Source organism: Ailuropoda melanoleuca, chromosome 5 (genome assembly GCF_002007445.2).
Source record: "Ailuropoda melanoleuca isolate Jingjing chromosome 5, ASM200744v2, whole genome shotgun sequence".
Taxonomy (NCBI): Eukaryota; Metazoa; Chordata; class Mammalia; order Carnivora; family Ursidae; genus Ailuropoda; species Ailuropoda melanoleuca.
Genome location: NC_048222.1, coordinates 26,318,216 through 26,338,025, shown reverse-complemented (window position 1 = coordinate 26,338,025; position 19,810 = coordinate 26,318,216). Strand labels below are relative to the sequence as shown.

At 47.1% G+C, this 19,810-nt stretch overlaps 2 protein-coding genes across 9 annotated transcripts; both read right to left on the bottom strand.

Annotated features, from left to right (window-relative positions):
• Positions 1–105: 105 nt before the first annotated feature.
• On the bottom strand, positions 106–12,417 carry ATAT1 (alpha tubulin acetyltransferase 1). Of its 8 annotated transcripts, XM_011236773.3 has the most exons (13): positions 12,260–12,417; positions 11,746–11,806; positions 11,537–11,628; positions 11,352–11,412; positions 11,116–11,229; positions 10,816–10,917; positions 5,722–5,767; positions 5,534–5,602; positions 3,898–3,969; positions 3,492–3,735; positions 937–1,016; positions 802–844; positions 106–456 (listed from the first exon to the last, which is right to left on the bottom strand). In XM_011236773.3, the coding sequence occupies exons 1-13, from the start codon at positions 12,364–12,366 to the stop codon at positions 282–284; spliced, it is 1,266 nt and encodes a 421-aa protein (XP_011235075.1). In that variant the 5' UTR covers positions 12,367–12,417; the 3' UTR covers positions 106–281. The 8 variants fall into 8 exon arrangements, with proteins under 8 accessions (XP_011235075.1, XP_034516327.1, XP_034516329.1 ...); XM_034660436.1 differs by lacking the exon at positions 802–844; XM_034660438.1 differs by lacking the exons at positions 802–844; positions 12,260–12,417 and adding an exon at positions 11,917–12,253.
• A 529-nt stretch (positions 12,418–12,946) lies between these two features.
• On the bottom strand, positions 12,947–19,452 carry MRPS18B (mitochondrial ribosomal protein S18B). The gene is made up of 7 exons (XM_002928858.4): positions 19,298–19,452; positions 18,023–18,131; positions 17,816–17,913; positions 17,619–17,687; positions 15,422–15,488; positions 14,104–14,163; positions 12,947–13,535 (listed from the first exon to the last, which is right to left on the bottom strand). The coding sequence occupies exons 1-7, from the start codon at positions 19,373–19,375 to the stop codon at positions 13,240–13,242; spliced, it is 777 nt and encodes a 258-aa protein (XP_002928904.1). The 5' UTR covers positions 19,376–19,452; the 3' UTR covers positions 12,947–13,239.
• Positions 19,453–19,810: the final 358 nt, after the last annotated feature.

Below are 19,810 nucleotides of genomic sequence, written 5' to 3'. Positions count from 1 at the left end.
TCTCAACCTGCGGCGCTTGCGCAAAAAAACTAGGGGATAATGGGACCGAACCAGCCAAAACGAAGAGCGAGGGGTGGGTTTGAAATAATGACAACTTCCAGTAGCTCTCGTGAAAAAAATAAATACTTTTATTACTCTGGTTAAAAATAAAATACAGATGACTTGGCGTTGATAAAACCTGTTGAATGAATGAATGCATGAATACATCCATTATGAGTTTGGGCTTTGGCTACCTCCTGTAGTGAGAATACTGACTTTGAAGGCGTGAGAGGGGCTGGCGGTCACCAAGGCCTGGTGCTGCGACGGTCCTGCAATCTTCGAATGAACCTGGCGTTGAGTATGTCCCCACCCATTGTCCAGGCCTGGGCTGGTAGGGCCTGGGCCTGTGGAGAGACTGTGTGTATGTGTTCCTCCCCAGACCCAGCCTGTGACAAGACCTGTTCCTCGCTGGCAGACCTGGTAGGTGGGAGGGAGATGGAGAGTGGATTATAGGGATACTAAAGTGGCAATTAGGATCAGAGACTCCAAGGTCTACCTGGCCCTGATTTGGAGTAGGACATACATGATGGAGGATGAGGCTGAAACCATTAGTGCTATGTCCAAATTTCAAAACCCTCAGACAGTAACAAAGGTAAGCACGAGCTGAACCTATGGGGGAAAGAGGGTTTCGGGATATCAGGATGTTAGGTAGAACAATTTGTGAGAGGAGTTGGTGTTCAGAGGAGAAAGGAGCGGAAAGTGATGTTAGGAAAAGGAGTCAGAGGTGGTGGGAGGCTGGTAGAGGACGGGCTCAGACCTCACCTATTCTCTGTTTCCTGTTCCCCCTGCTTCGATTCTTGGTTGCCTATGGAAACACCAGGCGTGTGCATGGGAAGGCTGGAGAAGGTAGTGAATATGGCCTACCTGATCTGAGGGTAAGGAGCGATGAATACTTACCTGTATTGGGGGATGAGGGATTCAACCCCCCATGGCGGCTGTAGCAGCAGCTTTGGGCTACCAGCCCTGGGGGAGCCCCCCTGTAGAAGAAATGGGAGATGATGGGGAAGGGGCTATAGGAAGAAAGATGAGCGGGTATGGAGGAATCAGAGGAGAGGAATGAAAGGAATAGTACAGGAAAAAGAGAAGGGTAATTACCACTCCTATGGGGTTTTAAACTAAGCTGTACCTCAGAAAAGGGGAGGGAGCTCATTTCATACCCCCAAGATTTTCTGGAGCAGTCCTGGTTTGTTGCTGTTAGTTCTGATGTGTTAAAAGTACGGCTAAATGTGATCCAAGTTATGTCAGAAAACCAGACTCAGGCAAAAAAATTTGTTGGACCAGGTGCCCTGGTTTGGTTTAGAAAACATGGTTACTTTAATTATAATACACGTCAGACCAGAGGGTAATAGGGAGTGACAAGGCTGAATTCAGGAGGAAAAGGAATTGTCTTGACAGAGGTCCAAGGGTGGGGGAGAGGGCAGGAAATCAGAATGGGAAGAGGAATCCAAGGAACAGTCAGGAGGCAATGAGTGGATCCCAGAGATGTTGGTAAATCTTGACATGGCTGGCCTAGGCTAAAGGGCAGAAGTCACTAGGGGGAACTGGAGGTTTCTGGAGGGAATGGGGAAATAGATCTAAAAGCCTATACAGAGGGATCCAGTTACTACATGACAGGAGACAGAATCCACAGAAGATCCAGCAGATCACAAAGGTAAGGAAAATCAGAGGGCCAGCAATCCCAGGAACAAAAATCAGGTGACACAAAAACGAGGCTGAGACCTGAAGTTTGGGGGTTTTTTGATTTTTTTTTTTCATTGAAAATGTCCATTTATAAAACACAAAAGAACACACTTTATTCAGACAACACTGAAAAGGAGAAGGAAAAGGAGTTGGGAGAGAGGGAGATCCTGCTCCCAAGTACCGGGACGGGGGAACACGTGGGGCACCCGATCGCCACACATTCAGTGAGTAGAGACGGGGAAGGGCGCTCCACACGCTGGGTACGGAGCAGGGAAGGTTCTTGCTATGGAGAAAAGGAAGGAAGGCCAGAGGGAGGGTTCCCCTATCACCTCAAGACAATCTCACAAGACTGGAATATACCGTCCTCTAGCTATTGGGGCAGGGTGTATGTGAGAGGGGATCCCAGAAGCTAACAGGTACTTGAGACTCAGGGCTTGTCTTCTGAAACATGGCTAAAAGGGATCCCAGGATACTCAACGGGATCTACTGCCAAGAACCAAACTCCCTCACAGAATCTGGATCTGGGGGAAGTGGTGGTATCTTTAGAAGTGTGGGGAGTCTTTAGAGCCTCAGAGCAGACATCAGCTTGGGGGTTCCCGGACACAATACACAAAACACAGGGAGATTAAAAGTTTGGCAATGTTGAGTGGATCCCTTTGGGGACCTGGTCTAAGACCTGTCCTTTATCACTGAACTGCTCTGAAGCAGAGCTCGTTGGTTGGCTTCGGCAGGCTGAGAACGTAAGTGTGGTAGGCAGCACAAAACAGTATCAGAGTCACCAGTAACAATGTAGAAGGACTATGGGATTTATTCCATGGACAAGACTCCTTAAAACGTTTCCCTGGCAGAGGAGACCCTTGGACCTTCCAAGATGTTCTAGAGTCTAACAGCAAGCAAGAGTGTGCTTCTCTGGGTAATGAGTATGAGCCACCCAACCAAGGGATCTGGCAGCGAATCAGGCTATTTATGGGAGTGTTCAGAGCCCACTTAGGAAAGAAGGCGTGTGTTCGACAGTAAGACAAGCTACAAAGCATTAGGCCATCTGGGACCCTGACAACACCTTTGCCCAAGAAAGCAGAAGAGGGAATCCTATGAGCTGTCAGGTTCCACTGGAACCTGGGGACTACAATGGAAGAGTGGATCTGGGGTTCTCAGGAAGAGGGGGCGCTGCCTACCCCAGGTCTCCCAAGGGAGGGAAGGGGGTAACTATCTGTCAGTATCGACTCTCATCAGAGCGGGGAAGGGAGCTGTGGAAGGGTGTTATGGACAGGAGAAAGGGAAGGGAAAATGGGGGAGAGAGAAAAACAGAGAAATCAGAGGTGAAGAGAAAGCTAGGGAGAGAAATCAAGGAGACGCCCACTCCACTTGCTAGGACGGGTTCCTGCTACACAGAGCGCTAACGTGCGGCCCGTGGCTCCGCCACCTGTCAGACACCGCATCTTCCCAGTGAGCATTAAACCAAGACCTCCCCAACCTGAGACACTCAGTTCCCCCCACCCAATGGATCTGTTCTTCCAACCTTCCTCCCATCTCTCACTTTAAAAATCAGAGTCCCTACACTCCATATAAAGTATTATTCTACCCCCTCATGTAACTTATTTCCAGATTGCTCCCACAAATCTGGTCCAATACATTCTTCTCAAAAGGTTTCAGGACTCTCCAGTCCACCTGTCCTATTGCTTCACATATCGGGCAGATTTAAACTGCTCTTTGCCATAGGTAACCCCCTCTTTAACAGTTCTGAGGCTCCCTAACCCTCCAACTCCTATTACCTGGTGCGCCGACGTTGGGCTGGGCTGCCCCCAGGGTCGGTAGCAAGCAGAAGGCGGGCAGTAGGGTGTGGGGGGCAGAGGCGAAGGGAACGCAGCAACTCCTGCTCTGGTACAAAGGGGCGGAGGGGACCCCGTTCTGGTGAGTTTCCCAGGCTGCTGGAGCGGGGGGGTGGGTGGACTGGAGGCGTAGCACGGCGAGGGGCCCTGTTTAGGGGCCAAGGAGGCTCCACGGCTACCTTCAGAACTGGCAAGAGGGAGAATACAGAGCAAGACAGAAAAAAGGAGAGAGGAAGAGTGATGACAGGAAAGATTCGGGTAGAAAAAAGAGAAATCAGAGCCTTTACAGAGAACTAATCCTTCTCCTGGGTTAAGGCCCCCAAGCCCAGCCACCCTCCCCCAGTCTTACATTCTCGGTCACTAGAGGAATATGGCTTAATGTCTCCCTCTGCTCTCTTGGGTGGCAGCTTTCTTGCTGGAGCTGGCAATGGAGAGGACACAGACAAGGTGTAAGCATTAGAAGACATACTTTGCACCCCTCCTCCCAGCCACTACCCCCTTGACCCCAAACCTCTGCTCCCTGACACCACAGTTCCTCCTAGGGAAGGAGACAGTTCAGTTTAGCTCCCTCGCAGAAGCAGCCCTGTGGCAATGCCTTCACACCAAGAGGGGATTCAGGGGAAATGGTGGAGCACTTTTGAGGGGAGTCAGAAGGAGCAGGCCAAATGCAGAGTTGGGGGAAAAGTTCCAGGGGGAAGACTCTGGGGCCTGGGGGATGCAGGAGAAAGGTGGCTAAGGGAGGCAAGCTCTTACTGTCAGTGGGTGCTGTCAGGCCCCCCTGGGATTCTGGGGCAGTGGAATGGTCCCAGCCGGGCCAACAAGGACCCCAGTCCCTCTAGATGAGATGGACAAAGTCCTTGGTTAATTAGGAATTGCTCTGGAGAGATCAGGGGAGGTTGGGGTAGGCCAGAACCTCTCCTTCTAGCGTTAAGATTTAAGCTTTACTAGGAAAAACAAAGTTTGAGGAGAAAACGAAGACATTTGGAGTTAGCGGAGTAAATGGGAGGCTAACATATTATCCAAAGCTCTGCTTCCCATCCCCTCGCTTTTCTATTTGCTCCCTCCCCTGTGCTCTCAAGAGGTTCTCTACTGTATGTGGCAAACGAGAGACTTCTCAGCAAATCTACTTAAGCTTTATCCATGGTCCCCTCCCCTGTGGACGTGGGTCCTCACCGTCCTTGTTGGCTCTCACTCCCTCTCACAGTCTGCAGTCAGCAGGAGCTGGATGGGAGAAGCCTTGGCAAGCAAAGCGAGTCATGGATATGAATTGCCTCCCAGTGCCTGACACTGGTCAAAGCTAGTAAATGGTAACAGATTGTTCTTTGGGTGGGGGTTACTCCCTTTCCTGGCCACAGAGGAGGAGAGCGCTAGCTAGCCACAAAGCCAGCTCAGCAAGGGAGCACTTCTGTGCAAGCTGTGCTTCTCTACCTGTGGGAGGCAGTGAGGAAGGAGGAGTGGGGCTAGGCTGGCAGGGAGTATGTGTGCATGAGGATGGAACGGGGAGCCTGGGCAGCATTTCAGTACCTCCTAGGTTTGGTTTCTCCAGGTCGATTTCATTTTTGGTTGGAAATATTCTAAATTCTGAGCATTATTTTCTAAAACTAATATTTAAACTTTGGACCGTTCATGTCACTACTCTATGACTGGAAATGGAAAGGCTCACTGCACTTGTCTGTCCCTCGACTGACAGAAACCCGAGGAGTCTGCAAAGGAATGTGACCCCGGCCTATTTTGATGGACCTGAAGCAGCAAGAGACTCCATCAGTATCAATCATCAAACAGCCTCCCAATGAGCTCACTTAGTGAAAAGTTCTGACAAGCATAAGATGTAAGCTCATGAGGACAAAAGCAGATGGGTTAGACTTCTGGAGACTTGGGCTGCTTTAGAATTCTCCCCAATTGCCCACGATTGCACTGTGCTCCCTGTGGCCTCCAGAGAACTAGCCACCATGGCCTACAGTTCCACCCACTCACTGCAGCTTTACCAGTGGGTGTAGGATCGCCCGCAGCAGCGCGAGAGTGTCGAGATGCCCTCAGGGAGGGAGCAGGGGGCCCTGTGAGGAAGGAAGCGGTGGTGCCCCTCAGTGAGGGGGCCACTGGGATCAAGAATGCACCTCTTTCCTTCCCCTCACCCCAACTACTTGGCCAACACACACAAGGTGACAAAACTTACGATGCTGATGGGCAAAGAAGCCTTCGAAGATCACAAAATTGTTGACCTATAAAATGAAACAAGTGAAATATAGCTGTCCATTCAGCCATTCACCACAACTACATGGGGACAGAACCTTGTCCCAGAAAAACCACAGTGGGAGGAACAATAGCCTTCCTGTCCTTGACAGACTCTGTCAAAAACTCAGACCCTGATAAACTGATCCTAAAGGACCTCAAACAGCCAAAACAGTCTCAGAGGAGTCACATTTCCTGATTTCAAAACTTACTACGAGGTACGGTAATCAAAATGGTATGGACGAGGCCTAAAGATAGACATACAGACCAATGGCATGAATAGAGCCCAGAAATAAACCCATGTGTCCATGGTCAATTTTCAAGGGATGCGCCAATACAATTCAACGGGGGGAAAAACAGCTTCTTTACCAAATGGTGCTCGGACAACTGAATATTCACATGCAAGATAATAAACATGGACCTCTATCTCACAGCAGACAAAAATAATTTCAACTGGGTCAAAGACCCTAAATGTTTTGGGTTTAAAAATTTTTTTTTAAGTTTATTTATTTAAGTTATCTCTGCATCCAATGTGGGGCTCAAACTCACAACTTGGAGGCTCAAGAGTCACATGCTCCTTGGACTGAGCCAGCCAGGCACCCAAGATCTAAGTGTCAAGAGCTAAAACTAGGAAATTCTTGGAAGGAAACATGGCGGCGGGGGGTGGGGGGTGTGTGCCTGGTTGGCTCAGTCCGTTGAATGTCTGACTCTTGGTTTCGGCTCAGATCATGATCTCAGGGTTGTGAGACTGACCCCCGCACCAGGCTCCACCCTCAGCTAGGAGTCTGCTTAAGATTCTCTCCCTCTGTGCCCCCCACCCTGCTCATGCACTCTCTCTAAAAAATAAAAAAAATAAAAAATAGTGAAGAAGAAATGGGAAAATCTTCGTGACCTGGATTAGGAAATTGTTTCTTAAATATGACACCAAAGCACAAGCAACGAAAGGAAAACAAAAAAATAAACTGGACTTTACCAAAAGCAAAAACTAATGTACTTCCAAAGACACAATCGAGAAAATGAAAAACCCACAGAATAGGAAAAAAATATTTGCAAATTATAATCTGATAAGGGTTTATATCTAGAATATATAAAGAACAGTTACAACTCAAGAACAAAGAACACACTTTAAAAATAAGCACAAGGAGGGAGCCTGGGTGGCTTAGTCGATTAAGTATCCGGCTCCTGATCTCAGCTCAGGTCTTAATCTCAGGGTCATGAGTTCAAGCCCCTTGTTGGGCTCCAGGCTAGGTGTGGAGCCTACTTAAAAAAAAAAAAAATGGGGGCACCTGGGTGGCACAGCGGTTAAGCGGCTGCCTTCCGCTCAGGTTGTGATCCCAGAACCCGGGATCTGCCAGGTGTCAGGTTCCCTGCTGGGTGGGAAGCCTGCTTCTCGCTCTCACTCTGCCTCTGCCTGCTGCTCCCCCTGCTTGTGTTCTCTGTCTTGCTATTTCTGTCAAGTGAATGAATAAAATCTTAATAAAAAAAAAAAAAGGAAAATAACAAATGTTGCTGAAGATGTTGAGAAATTGGAATACTCATACATTGCTGGTAGAGGGTGGAAAATGTTATAGTCATTGTGGAAAAACATTTTGTTAGCTCCTCAAAAAGTTAAAGAATTACCACATGACCCAGCAATTCCACTCTTAGGTATATACCCAAGAAAACTGAAAAGATAGGTACAAACAAAATCTTGCACACAAATATTCATAGCAGTATTACTCATAATAGCCAAAACGTGGAAACAACCAAATCGGAATCAGCTGATGAACGGATAAACAAAACGTGGTATATATCCATATGATGGAGTATCATTCACCCATAAAAAGGGATGTGGTATGGATACACGCTGCAACATGGATGAACCCTCTGAAAACATGGCAAGTGAAAGCCAAACACAAAGGCCGCATATCATATGATTCCAATTGTATAAAACGTGCAGAATAAGCAAACAGAACAGATAACTGGTTGACAAAGGCTAGGTAAAGGGGTATGAGAAGTGACTGCTTAATGAGTTCTGAGTTTCTCTTCGTGTGATGGAAAGGTTCTGGAATTAGCAGGGATAATCAGACAACACTGTGATATACTAACAACCACTGAACTGTGTATTTTAGATAGTTAAAACAGTGCATTTTATCTCGAAAACCGAAAGCCTGTACCCTACTTCTTAGTTCTCCCGGGACCCAGGCTAATGGAAACACAGTGCACAAAACACCAGGGAAGAAGAGGCGTCCAAAACTTTCAAAACAGGGGCGCCTGGGTGGCACAGCGGTTGAACGTCTGCCTTCGGCTCAGGGCGTGATCCCGGCATTGTGGGATCGAGCCCCACATCAGGCTCTTCCGCTAGGAGCCTGCTTCTTCCTCTCCCACTCCCCCTGCTTGTGTTCCCTCTCTCGCTGGCTGTCTCTATCTCTGTCGAATAAATAAATAAAATCTTTAAAAAAAAAAAAACTTTCAGAACAGAAGTTTAAACATACACACACCAGGCCAAATGGCTTAAGTATACAAATACTGAGAAAAACTAAGCTGTAAGTGGGTTCAAATGGGTGGAATTGTCAAGGGAAGACAGGCTGGAGGACACTGTGCCACTCTGATAACTAGAAATTGACTATCTTAGAACAATTTCATTATATTGTCATATTCAATTTGGCCATCACAAGAATCCTTGCAGTCACTATGTTGAAGAGTAAAGGCTTGGAGACATGGTCTGTAAAAATCACTGTTGACGTGATTATTTATACTCTACAGTGTTTTGGTCTTACAGGTTACCTGGCTGTACCTAATACTGTGCCCCTTCCACTGCCCTCCACTGCCTCTTAATGGAACAACATACTAGCGGAGGACATTCTAAATATAAATAGACCCTGCCTGTTTCCTGCCTTGACCCTGTCTACCCACCCACCCTTCTCCAGAAACAAGCACACCCCCAGCACTCCTGCCACACCAAACTGCCTGCAATACTCCAAAAGATAACTGAACACCTATCTGGTTTTGCTTATGCTGGTTCCCGTGTATGAAATGCACTTTAGCCTGCCCACTTGTCCACTGTCCCCATGACATTCATTCACCTTTCAAGATTAAACTTAAGTCAAGCCTTCCTTTAACCAATCCACCCTATGGTAGCACTCACCACCATGTCTTTATGCCTCCTCTGTAAGCACATCAATCAAATCATATTACAGTGGATTAAGTGTCCATGCTCTGAATTCAAGGCTAACTTGTCAACCCAATCCCAACCCCTCCTGCCCATGACATTGCTTCAGCAATTCTCCCCACGTTCTCTGACATCATCTCATTTTCTGTCTACCAAGTCATTCTTATGCTGTTGGTTCTTCCAACCGAAAACAATCAATCCTCTCTTAATACACCTCTCAGGCCTCTTCTGACCTCAATGATCAGTAGCATTTGACTCAGTAAGCCATTTCTTCCTCCTGGAAACACCTTCTTCACTGGACTTCCAGGTTACCCTACCTAAAAATTTTCATCTACTTCACCAGTCACTCCTTGGTCACATGTGCTGTTCTCCTGCTCCATGACACCTCTTAAAAGAGTACTCAAGGGCTCAAGTTCTTGAACCATTTCTCTTTCTCTATACTCACTCCTTGATGATCTCATCCTGCCTCAATGCTTTCAATACCGTATGTATGTAGAGATCTCTCTATTCCAAACCTCTTATCTAAGCTCCAGAGAAGCACCCAAGTGTCTACTCAATCTAGGATTAACAAAATCAAAGTGGACTCCTACTATCCCCCCAAAGCTGCTCCACCTACCATCTCAGTTACGTCAACTTCATCATCTGTCCAATGGCTCAGGTTGAGTTTGGGATTATCCTTCACTCCTTCTTTCTCTTTCTCCACAAATAATCTACCAGGAAATCTCATTTAACTTCAAATTATTTAAAATTTCACCACCCTTTACCCTCTCTACTGCTACCATCTTGGTTTGAGCCACCACCATTTTTCATCAGGATTGTTGCTTCCTAACTGGTCTACTTGCTTCTATCCTTGCTCCTCTACTGCTATTCTTAACAGCCAAAGCGGTCAGGTTAAAAGTAAATCAGATGATATCATCCCTCTGCTCAAACCTCTACTATGACTCTTCTCTTTCCACTTAGAGCATAAGCCAAAGCCTTTACAATAACCTGTAAGGTTGGAAATATTATTCCTCCCCCACTGCGGCCTGATCTAATCTACACACTCCCCTTCACTCCTTCTGCTCTAGCCACACCAGCCAATTCATTTGCTCAGGCACATTCCTATCTCATGGAGTTTGCACTAGCCATTCCTTTTGCCTGGGATGCCCTCTCTGCACTCTCCATTACCTGGCTCGTGTTCTCACTTCCTTTAAATTATATTGCTCAAATGGCACTTTCTCAGTGAGGTCTTCCCTGACTATCGCATTTAAACTTGCAACCCCATAAACTCCCATCCCCACAGTGGTACTTGCAAGCTTTCTTAGTGGCTCTCATCTTTCCAGAGCACTTACAATCAACCATACACATAATCATACATTATGTTTGTCTAACCACCTAGGATATACGCTCCACAAGGGCAGAGACTTTTATCTCTTTTGTCGAGTAAAGTATTCCTAGTGTCCAGAACAGTGTCAAGTGCTCAATAAATATTTGGCAAATGAATGGATAGCATTAGTAACATCATACTGTATTTACTTATACACAAACCACATTCTCCATATTAGGCCAAAGCTCCCAAAAGATAAGAAATATTATTTTTCTGGGCCTTAATAAACATTAAGTAAAGGCTTGTGTAAAAACAAGGAGGTGCAAATGAGCTGGCTATGTCTGGGGCAAAAAAATATTACTGGGTATACAGAAGACCGAAAAATTAAAACAGATGACAGTGATAAGCTGCAGAATGAGAGATGTTACCACAAAAAAAGGGGGGGGGAAGGGCTTAGCTGTATAAAATGAATTCTATATAATGGGGAATAAGAAGTGCTTGGAAGATGCCACTTCTTTGCCCCCAAATAAAGAGATTCAATGCGAATACTCAGTGAAGATCTACCCTCTGAAACCTCTAACCTGTGGGACTGTGGTCTCCAGGTTGTAATGTTTATTCAGGAACTTAAGCAGCTTCTGTGAGGGTCGATCAATGGCCAGTTGGTGTGGCTCAACTCGCTCCTTCTGCAGGGAACAGGAGACTCAGGGTAGGAAAAGGTGGGGGGAAAGCATGCCAACAGGAACCCAGCAGCCTGGGAAGGGAATAGGAGGACACGGGAACACGGCAGGCAGGAGGGTGGAAGGCAGGGGCTCTGGATGGGGTCAGCGCAAAGGGGCCTTCGATCTCTCTTTTGGATGGAATGGTGAAAAGATAAGTGACACCTGCAACATGTAGTGGAAGAGTTCTCGCCCATGGCCGTGGCGCTGAAGTGACTCATGGACGTAAAAGTCCAGAATGCAGAGTGGTTCTACTTCATTGTGAGCCTCACGATCATCCTAAGAGATAAAGAAAAACAAGTATCTTTTTGGACCCAGACATCATTGCCGCCTCCCAACATCCAGCGTTTTTATTCTCAGAAGCCAAGGCATGCGAACTCTCAGCCTCCAGTAACACTCACCAGTACAAAGAGTTTCTTGTATCCAACTTTAAGGAAGCCAATAATGGCTCCTTTTCCAGCCCTATAGAATGGGAAAAACAATGAAACAAGCTAGTAGCAGCTATTTGTAAGGGAGAGTCAAAAAAGGAAGAGGGCTTGGAGTAGGAAGGAATCGAGGACGGGACGGAAGGATATTTGGCACTCACGGTCGCGCCGAAGTGTCTTTGAGCACATACATAACATGGCGGTTACTCTGCATCCTTGATGCACTGGTGATGGGAGCAGGAAGATGCTGGGCCTGCCAGGAAAATAAAGACAGACTTTCTGCAAGTCCGTTTCAAAGGACCTATGCCTCTCTTATCTACCGGCCCCAGAGAGGCCCTCTCCTTTTCTCCATCTAAAGACTCCCCAGTACCTTGGCAGAAGCCTTGCCCAGTTCATCTACAATGGTCATAATTTGCTGTTGCAGATCAACACTACAGAAAAAAAAGAAACAAAGCGTCAGATACTCACTGAATTAGAGGATCCTGGGAACTTTGGCCACAACCTCAACCTAGGTTCAGCGCTTAAGACTCTCCGACTTTACCTTGGAGACCTCCGATCTGTTTTCCACCCCACCTTTCTGGAACCCAAACTTTTGCCACACCTCTTTTCAATACAGTACACTCCCTCCTCCCTGAGGTTATTGTGGGGAAGCAGGAAGGGCGGATCAACCACATCCTTTGGTTAGAACAAATCAGGCCAAGGAATGAAAGGTCACAGATGCAAGTGCCCATCAACTACACTAGGTCTAGGGTCGAAGGTCACCAAAAGGGCGAGCCACAGCAACAAAAGGAGAGATCAGTAGTCGGTGAGCAGGGGGCGTGGTGCCTGGACCAGGTTTTTAAGAACAAGGAGAGAAGGGCCGTGGGGCGGATTTGAGATGTCACCGGGCCGGCGTTGTGGTTCCGGGTCGGCGGGCTGGGGGTCGCAGGTGCTGGTCCAGCACCGTGATCCGCTCCGGGAGCAGCGCATCCACATCGAACGAGAACTCCATGGCCCATTGTGCGTGGCCGGACCCGCCCCACGCTACGTCACTTCCGCCCCTCCCTAAAGGGAGGAGGTGCGGGGGGGGGAGGGAAGGAAGCACTTCAGGGAGTCTTCACTTCCCTGGCTACGCAGGAGGGGGCTCAGGACCTGCCCCTAAGGGGCTGCCCCACACTCCCGCCCATCCCCTCTCATCGCCCCCACCCCTCCTCCTCTCCTAACTCCTTCCAGGCCAGTCCTTTAACGCCACTTCCCTACCCCCGCCCTGCACCCCGCGGGTGCCATAGCAACACATTTTTCCTAGCCTAGTGTCCCATTTCCAACCCTTTCAACAGCCCCTCCCGACACCCCCGCCCCAACCAGGGAACTGCTAGGTATGGTGGGAACACACTGCGCTGGGCACAGGAGGCCACCAGAAAGATGATCATGACGTAATGGCCCAACTGCCCATTTCTGGTGGCTTCTGGTCCCAAGAATCACTGGCTGGTCTGGCTCAAGCCTCATCACTCCTCTCCCCACAGCAGCACCCATTACCCAACGCCCCCCACCCCCCCCAGCACAAATGGCATTAATTTGAAATTCAGCCCAGAAACAGGAGATACAGCTTTATTGTGGAAAAGCCAAGTTAGCAGAAATCTGAAGCAAGTAACACAATTACTAAACACAAGTTTAGCCTATCTACTATTTACAATACATAGGGTTTGGGGTTTAACATACACATCTGTACTGCCCTCCCCTAAGCCTCAGAAGCATTTATTCCCTTCAACAGCAATAATTTCTTCTCTCTGGCCCTGGGCCTGTCATTGGCCACATACAGACACAACTCTTCGGAGCGAAATTCCATCGTGTAATTCCTATCTAATCCCTTCCCAGACTACAGCTCCTACAGAGCATTCTGGGGGCTCTCCTGCTCAGTGGAAGAGGCTTCAGCTGGAGATGTGACGAGCACCTCAGGCATGGACTCAGGTGGGGGACCACTCTCTTCTCGGAGATGGCCCTGATAGAGCCGTCGAAGGCGGGACAGCTCTCTCTCTGGTGGCTGTTTCCAGCCATACCATGGATACCAGGGGTCACCTGAAACCAGGGTGGGGGCTGGCGGAGTGGCACTCACAGCTCCATGAGAGGTACTGAAGTCAAGGTCCCGAGGTTCAACCTGAGGAATGTGGTAACTGAGGAGACCTAAGGGATTAAAAAAAGAAAGTGAAGGAGGGAAGCAAGGAAGGGTAGTTCGGGTAAAACAATATGTAAAATAGAGAGGGAGGAAGGAACTGCTCAGAGCCACTGAGTACGTTTATGCATGTTCTACACTGCACAAAGGCAGCTGGCCAAGCGGGCAATGTGAACGGACAGTTACCGCCGGGGCTCTTGTCCACCAAGCTGTGCAGCCCCACACCAGGGCTAGGAAGCTGCGTCTGCCTTAACAGGACGCGTAGCTTTTCAAATTTCTGCAAAGGTGTCATGGACCCAGGGCCAGAAATTTATATGAAGATATGATCTATCTCTGGCACTGGGACCGATAGTTACAAAAAGGAAGAAAAAGGAAAGAGGATTAAGGGAACAGGGCAATGACAAGGTAAGAGACTCAGAAAAGAGAAAAAGGGACAGTGGAATGCTGAAAGGAGATTCCTGGGAAGAGCACATTGGGTGCTACCTCCTCAGACAGGCCGAAGTATTTACATCTACCCTCCAGCCCTAAATCCACTTCTTTATGGCTAGAAAAATGTACTGGGCCCCCTCTCATGCTCACCATGATCTCTGGCTTTCTGGATGGCCTGGGTCAACTTCTTGTGTTGCTTCATACAGACCCCTGTAGGGAGAAAAAGAAAACTCAGTGCTCATTCTAGAAAGCACAATAATAAGAACAGACAACTGCTTCCACATGGTTATAAAGAGCTGGGTTTGCAAACTTGCTTTACCTAAAACCCTACTTCCCTGACCCCTCGATGGGCCTCAGTTTCCCCATCTACCCAATGGGAAGACTCCTCCCTCTCAGAGAGCTGAGATTAAGACTTTAGGAGGGTCTAGCCACTACAGAAAAGCTATTTAATAGTAAAACCTCCGAGACAGAGAGCAGAACATAATTCAAAGAACAAGTGTGATTAATTAAAGGTTTGGGTTGGACAATCCATCGAGAAAGATTCAATAGAGGAAGATAGGGCCTCTGATCGGGAGAAGGTGATCTGAGATAGTAGCAAAATAGTCCCTTCAGCTTTTTATAGCTTTACAATGAACCCCCCCACCTTTTTAAAGATTTTATTTGTCAGACAGAGAACACACAGCAGGGGGAGCTGCAGAGAGCGAGAGCAGGCTCCCCACTGAGCAGGGAGCCTGACGTGGGGCTCAATCCCAGAACCCTGAGATCATGACCTGAGCCGATGGCAGACACTTAACCAACTGAGCCACCCAGGCATCCAGCTATAAAGCTCTTCTTTAAAACTCCCTAACAAACCAAACTCCACTGATCATGCTGCCATCCCCAAAATGGCAGATTCAGATTATTCTTTGCAAATTTATCTTGCTTTAGAGCAAGGGTTGGCAAAATTTTTCTGTGTAGGACCACATAAATTTTAGGCTCTGCAAGTCCTACAGTCTCTGTCTCAGCTACTCAACTCTGCCACTGTAGCCTGGAAGCAGTTATAGACAATATGAAAATAAACGGACATGGCAGTGTGTCAGATTTGGCCTGTGGCCTTCATTAGTGAATAGATGTAATCTTCAATTGTTAGAATTATAACTCCAAATTTGGAAGATCTAATTGGATTGTCGATAGCAAAAAGAACTTATAGGACAATTTGCTAGAAAACCTTTTGTAAAAGCAAAGAGACCCTACAGAAAGGAAATAATTACCACCACTTCTAAGAGTTACATTCAGATAACTTACTTACATAGGTACTTGCTTGTACCTTTTGTCCACAAGTGAATATTCCCATTAAGGCGAGATTTCCAAAAAAAGTTCATTCACACTGTTTATGCCTTATGTAAGGGCCACCTGTTGTTATCACTGAATAAATGAGAAGTGCTCCAAGAAAAAGCTATTTTGGTGGTGACAAGGACAAGAGGCTAACCTGTGTATGGGGCATGGAAGATGACACCTGTGTGGGCGCAGACAAACTGTTCCAAGAGCTTCACGTTCTGTGGAGGAAAGTAGCAGGGAAACATAAGACAGGGCAGGGAGAGGAGCAAGACCTTGAGAAACTGGAAGTGCACAATCCCTGTACACGTACACAGATGGCCTTAACTCCTCTCTGTCTCTCCAGGTGCTACCCTCCTTCATGTCCGTTTCAGCCCCATCAATTTGCTGCATACATTCTTGAAAACTCCAGCAAACATTTCCCCTTTCTTGGCCTTCCAACCATTTCACATGCACACTCCACATTCTGTCACTGAGACTCACGCAGAACCCTCTTCTACAGGGGTTAGGTTCTAAAATCAGCCCTTCATTGGGGCGCCTGGGTGGCGCAGCAGTTAAGCGTCTGCCTTCGGCTCAGGGCGTGATCCCGGCGTTATGGGATCGAGCCCCACATCAGGCTCTTCCGCTATGAGCCTGCTTCTTCCTCTCCCACTCCCCCTGCTTGTGTTCCCTCTCTCGCTGGCTGTCTCTATCTCTGTCAAATAAATAAATAAAATCTTAAAAAAAAAAAAAATATAAAATAAAATCAAATCAGCCCTTCATGCAAAAAAATTGGGGACGGTCAGTTGACAATCCCTGAAAACACCTAAAAAAATATAGTAGATGTTATAACGTGCATGTATAAATATGAATGTATATGACAGCATGCTGTATCTAGCATATATATTACTAAAATCAGTTTTATAGGTCTAATTATGTAGAATGACTGCCAGCCAACAGGTTAATCACAGGAGATAACACCCATGGGAAAAAGGAGACACGCTTGTGGAGTGGAAGAGCAAGCAGAATCATCTGCACTATTCAATTTGTAACCTTTTTCTCTTGGTCTGTAATTCATTCTAAACTGTATACAACTGCTTATGTTCTTTTTTTTTCCTTTAAGATTTATGTATTTATTTATTTGAGAAAGAGAGTGTGTATGTGTGAGTGGGAGGGGGGGCTGAGTCACCCAGGTGTCCTTGTTCTACTTCTATAACCAATGAGACACAGTTGAAACTGAGAAATTTTCTGTCTATGGGACCCTTCTACGGTGGCATCAGAAGGGACCTGAGAACAGTCAGACAACCCCATCTGCTGACTGATACAGGAATTCCTTCCAACTCCCCTGACGATCACTCAGCTTCTGCTCCAATACTGTCACTGCAAGCTCAGAAGAGCATTTTTCCCATTATCGTTTCTATATGCTTTTTGAACTCTTTGAAGAGCAAATCCTGTCCTTGCAATAAACACTTTTTGAAAAATAATTAAACTCTGTATCTTGCTTCATGTATCTGCCCTCCAGCCTTAAATCTCGGCATGCCACCAAACATCAACATGACAACAAAATTAAAAAACAAAAACACACCACCTCCGGGCATCTAGGTGGCTCAGTCTGTTGAGTGTCTGCCTTCAGTTTGGTCATGATCCCAGGGTCCTAGGATCAAGCCTCATGTTGGGCTTCCTGCTTGGCAGGGAGTCTGCTTCTCCCTCTCCCTCTGGTCCTCTCCTGCTCATGCTCTCTCCCTCTCACTCTCTCTAATAAATAAACAAAAACCACAAAAAAAAAACTAACCCAATCTACTTACTAATAATTGCAACGGATATAAATGAACCTTTGGATATTGCTCTCCCATTAGAAATAGACATTTTTCTGACCTCGCAATTTAGACTATAAATTTCATAGGTAAGGGATGAAGATTTTTAGCATAAGCCACAGCAGAGGACAAAAATCTGGAAAGAGGAATTTTTTTTTTTTTTTTTTTTAAAGGCTGAGGCCCAGAAGAGTCAGTCTTTTGGACCACTTGCTTTATTTTTTTTTTTTTAAGATTTTTTTTTTTTTGGTGAGAGAGACAGACCACAAACAGGGGGAGCAGCAGGCAGAGGGAGAAGCAGGCTCAGCAGGGATGCTGGGCAAGGAGCCCAATGCAGGACTCGATCCCAGGGTCCTGAGATCACGACCCGAGCCAAAGGCAGACAATTAATCAACTGAGTCACCCAGGCGTCCCAAGAGGAATGTTTTTATACTGCTAGAAAATCAATGCAAAATGGACAGTAGGGGTGCTACGTTATGAAGAAAGAGGCACCCATGGTAATCTCTTTAGCACTACAAAGAGGCTCCAAATCCTTACCCTGGAGAAAAAAACTGGCCTTACCCTAAAGTCGACATGCAGCTTGTGATCCCGGCAGATGGGGCAGGGATTCCCAGCAACTTTATCTCTACGCTGTGAAGAGAAGAAACTAGTAGGTGAAGGACGTTCAAAGTCCTGTGAGAAAATGTGTTACTGCCACTGTCACTATGGCATCCACCCCCACTCCACATCCCATCCATGTACCACCTTCAGAAACTCACAATACATGTCTTTCGAGTCCGCTGTGGGGGTATTCCACCTTTGTGGTTTCTACGGTAGTCAGCCCAGACGGGGCGAGAGCCATAGCGGTTCTGGTATTCTGAAATGAAAGACCACAGAAGTTATTCCTGGTGGGAATAGTAAAAGTGTCTCCTCTGTCCATTTATTTCAGACCCCACACGATCCTCTCCTTTCCCATTTAGAGGTACCTTCTGAGTCCAGATATTTCCAGGGTTCATTCTTATAAGGGGTTATGGGAACTGGGGGCAAAGAATCTTCCTCAGGGGGGCCTTTGGTGCAGAGAGTCTGGAGGGGAACCTATAAAGAAGACAAAAAATGAGAGAATGAGTTCAAGGAAAGGACCTGATAGTTCCACTGCCCACATGTTAGGACAAGAGGAACATGCCCATTGTACTAATGGAATATAGCAGAAATATATACAGAAAGTAGCATTTTTGTTAGGGTAAAACTGACACGATCAACAACCACTCTTCCTGTCTCTGACTGGATGCTGAAGGAGAAGCTAATGTAAGAGGGTAACTAGGATAGGACTAGAAAGCAGTCTTATTTGAGAAGACACGCATGATGTGTTCGTGCTTTTGAAGATATACTGAAGAAAGGGAGAAGAAAGGAAAAGGGAGAATGTTTAGCTTCTTGTAAGGAAGATGCCTTCCCTGTAAGATGGGGACAGGATTCATGACAGATGAGTCTCCAACCCAATCCAACCCTGAATCATTGAATTGCCCAGCCTTATAAAAGTTGAAGGTCAACATTCCACAGGTCAGAACAAATTTGAGTCCTAACGCGAGCTTTAAAGCTACCAGGGCTGTTATTAACTCTGTGGTGACCCCTGGCACCACTCCTAGGGAGTGGCAGCTGTGCAAGCTTTCCTATTTCTCCATACCACACCAAGAACCTACCTTTCCCTACCAAGAATCTCCAGTGTGGTGAGTACATCAGGCTGGAGGGAAACCTCAATATAAAGGACTAAATTAAGAAGGTCTCATGTATACAATGGTAAAACAAACAAACAAACCCCTCACTAATTTAGTGAGAAAAAGAGAACTAAGAAAGTGGTCCCCAGGTTGTGAGAACGTATCGTGGCTTTATCGGGAAATAGCTCAGCAGGTAGACGCTAGTGTCCCTCAAATCAAGGACACTCCAGGGCATCGCAGTTAGACATCATGCGCATACTTAAAAGCTGGTTGTGTACGAACAAGAAGCCCAAACCTTCACTTAATTCTTTAGCCGAGTTGGTACCTTGGAAAAGGATATCTAACTCTTTTCCCTTGTCAGGGGATTAAAAATCCGCGCAGTACTGAGGAGGGTGAGGGGAAAAGGTGGTGGAAGTAGTGTTGCCTAGACAGCCAAAGCATTATATGAACGTGGGAAAGCCTCCGCTCCTGGATTCCCAGCAATGGAACGATGACCTAGAGAAAGTATAACTAAGTGGCGGCAGCACAAAATGTGCTCCAAGGAGTTACCTGAACTCCGTAAGCACCTCTGAAGGGCGAAAGGCTAGGAATGCGCCTGAGCAACCAACGAAATACGGAGGCCGCCATCTTGACGTAGCCCAACGCAGGAAAGGCCGGAAAGTCAACTGCGCATGCTCCAAGAAACTGACGCGGGTAGGGCCAAGGGCGAGCCCGCAGCGCGCGAGGCGGCCACGCATTTGCGTCAGGACGGAAGCGTAAAAGGGGGGAGCTGCGGGGGAGAAGCCAATTTCAACTGCGTCACTATCGAATTCGGCTTCAAAATTGCGTTTTTCCCGAACCAGTCACTAAGACTTCTAGATCTCATACTTAGAGCTTGCGTTTTAAGCAATTTTGAAGGGGATTTCGACTGACATCTTCTTAATGCGCATGCGCCGGCCCCGTTCTACCAACCAGGGTGAGAAGTGTTCTCGAGGACGGAAGTGGTGAAAGCAGAGGAAAGGGAGGTGCTAGGCTCTCCGGTCACGCGCTTATGGGGGGGCCCCCCAGGAAGGAGGCGGAAGA

Coding starts and splice junctions, on each gene's coding strand:
- MRPS18B (XM_002928858.4), bottom strand. CDS start 19,375: ATGGCGGCCTCCGTATTTCGTTGGTTGCTCAGGCGCATTCCTAGCCTT. Junction 17,688..17,815: donor GGACTCGAAAGACATGTATT/GTGAGTTTCTGA, acceptor TTCTCTTCACAG/CGTAGAGATAAAGTTGCTGG. Junction 14,164..15,421: donor CTTCCATGCCCCATACACAG/GTTAGCCTCTTG, acceptor TTCTCCCTACAG/GGGTCTGTATGAAGCAACAC.
- ATAT1 (XM_034660436.1), bottom strand. CDS start 12,366: ATGGAGTTCTCGTTCGATGTGGATGCGCTGCTCCCGGAGCGGATCACG. Junction 10,918..11,115: donor TCTTCCACTACATGTTGCAG/GTGTCACTTATC, acceptor TGTTCCCTGCAG/AAGGAGCGAGTTGAGCCACA. Junction 3,970..5,533: donor GGGCGATCCTACACCCACTG/GTAAAGCTGCAG, acceptor CTCCATTGCCAG/CTCCAGCAAGAAAGCTGCCA.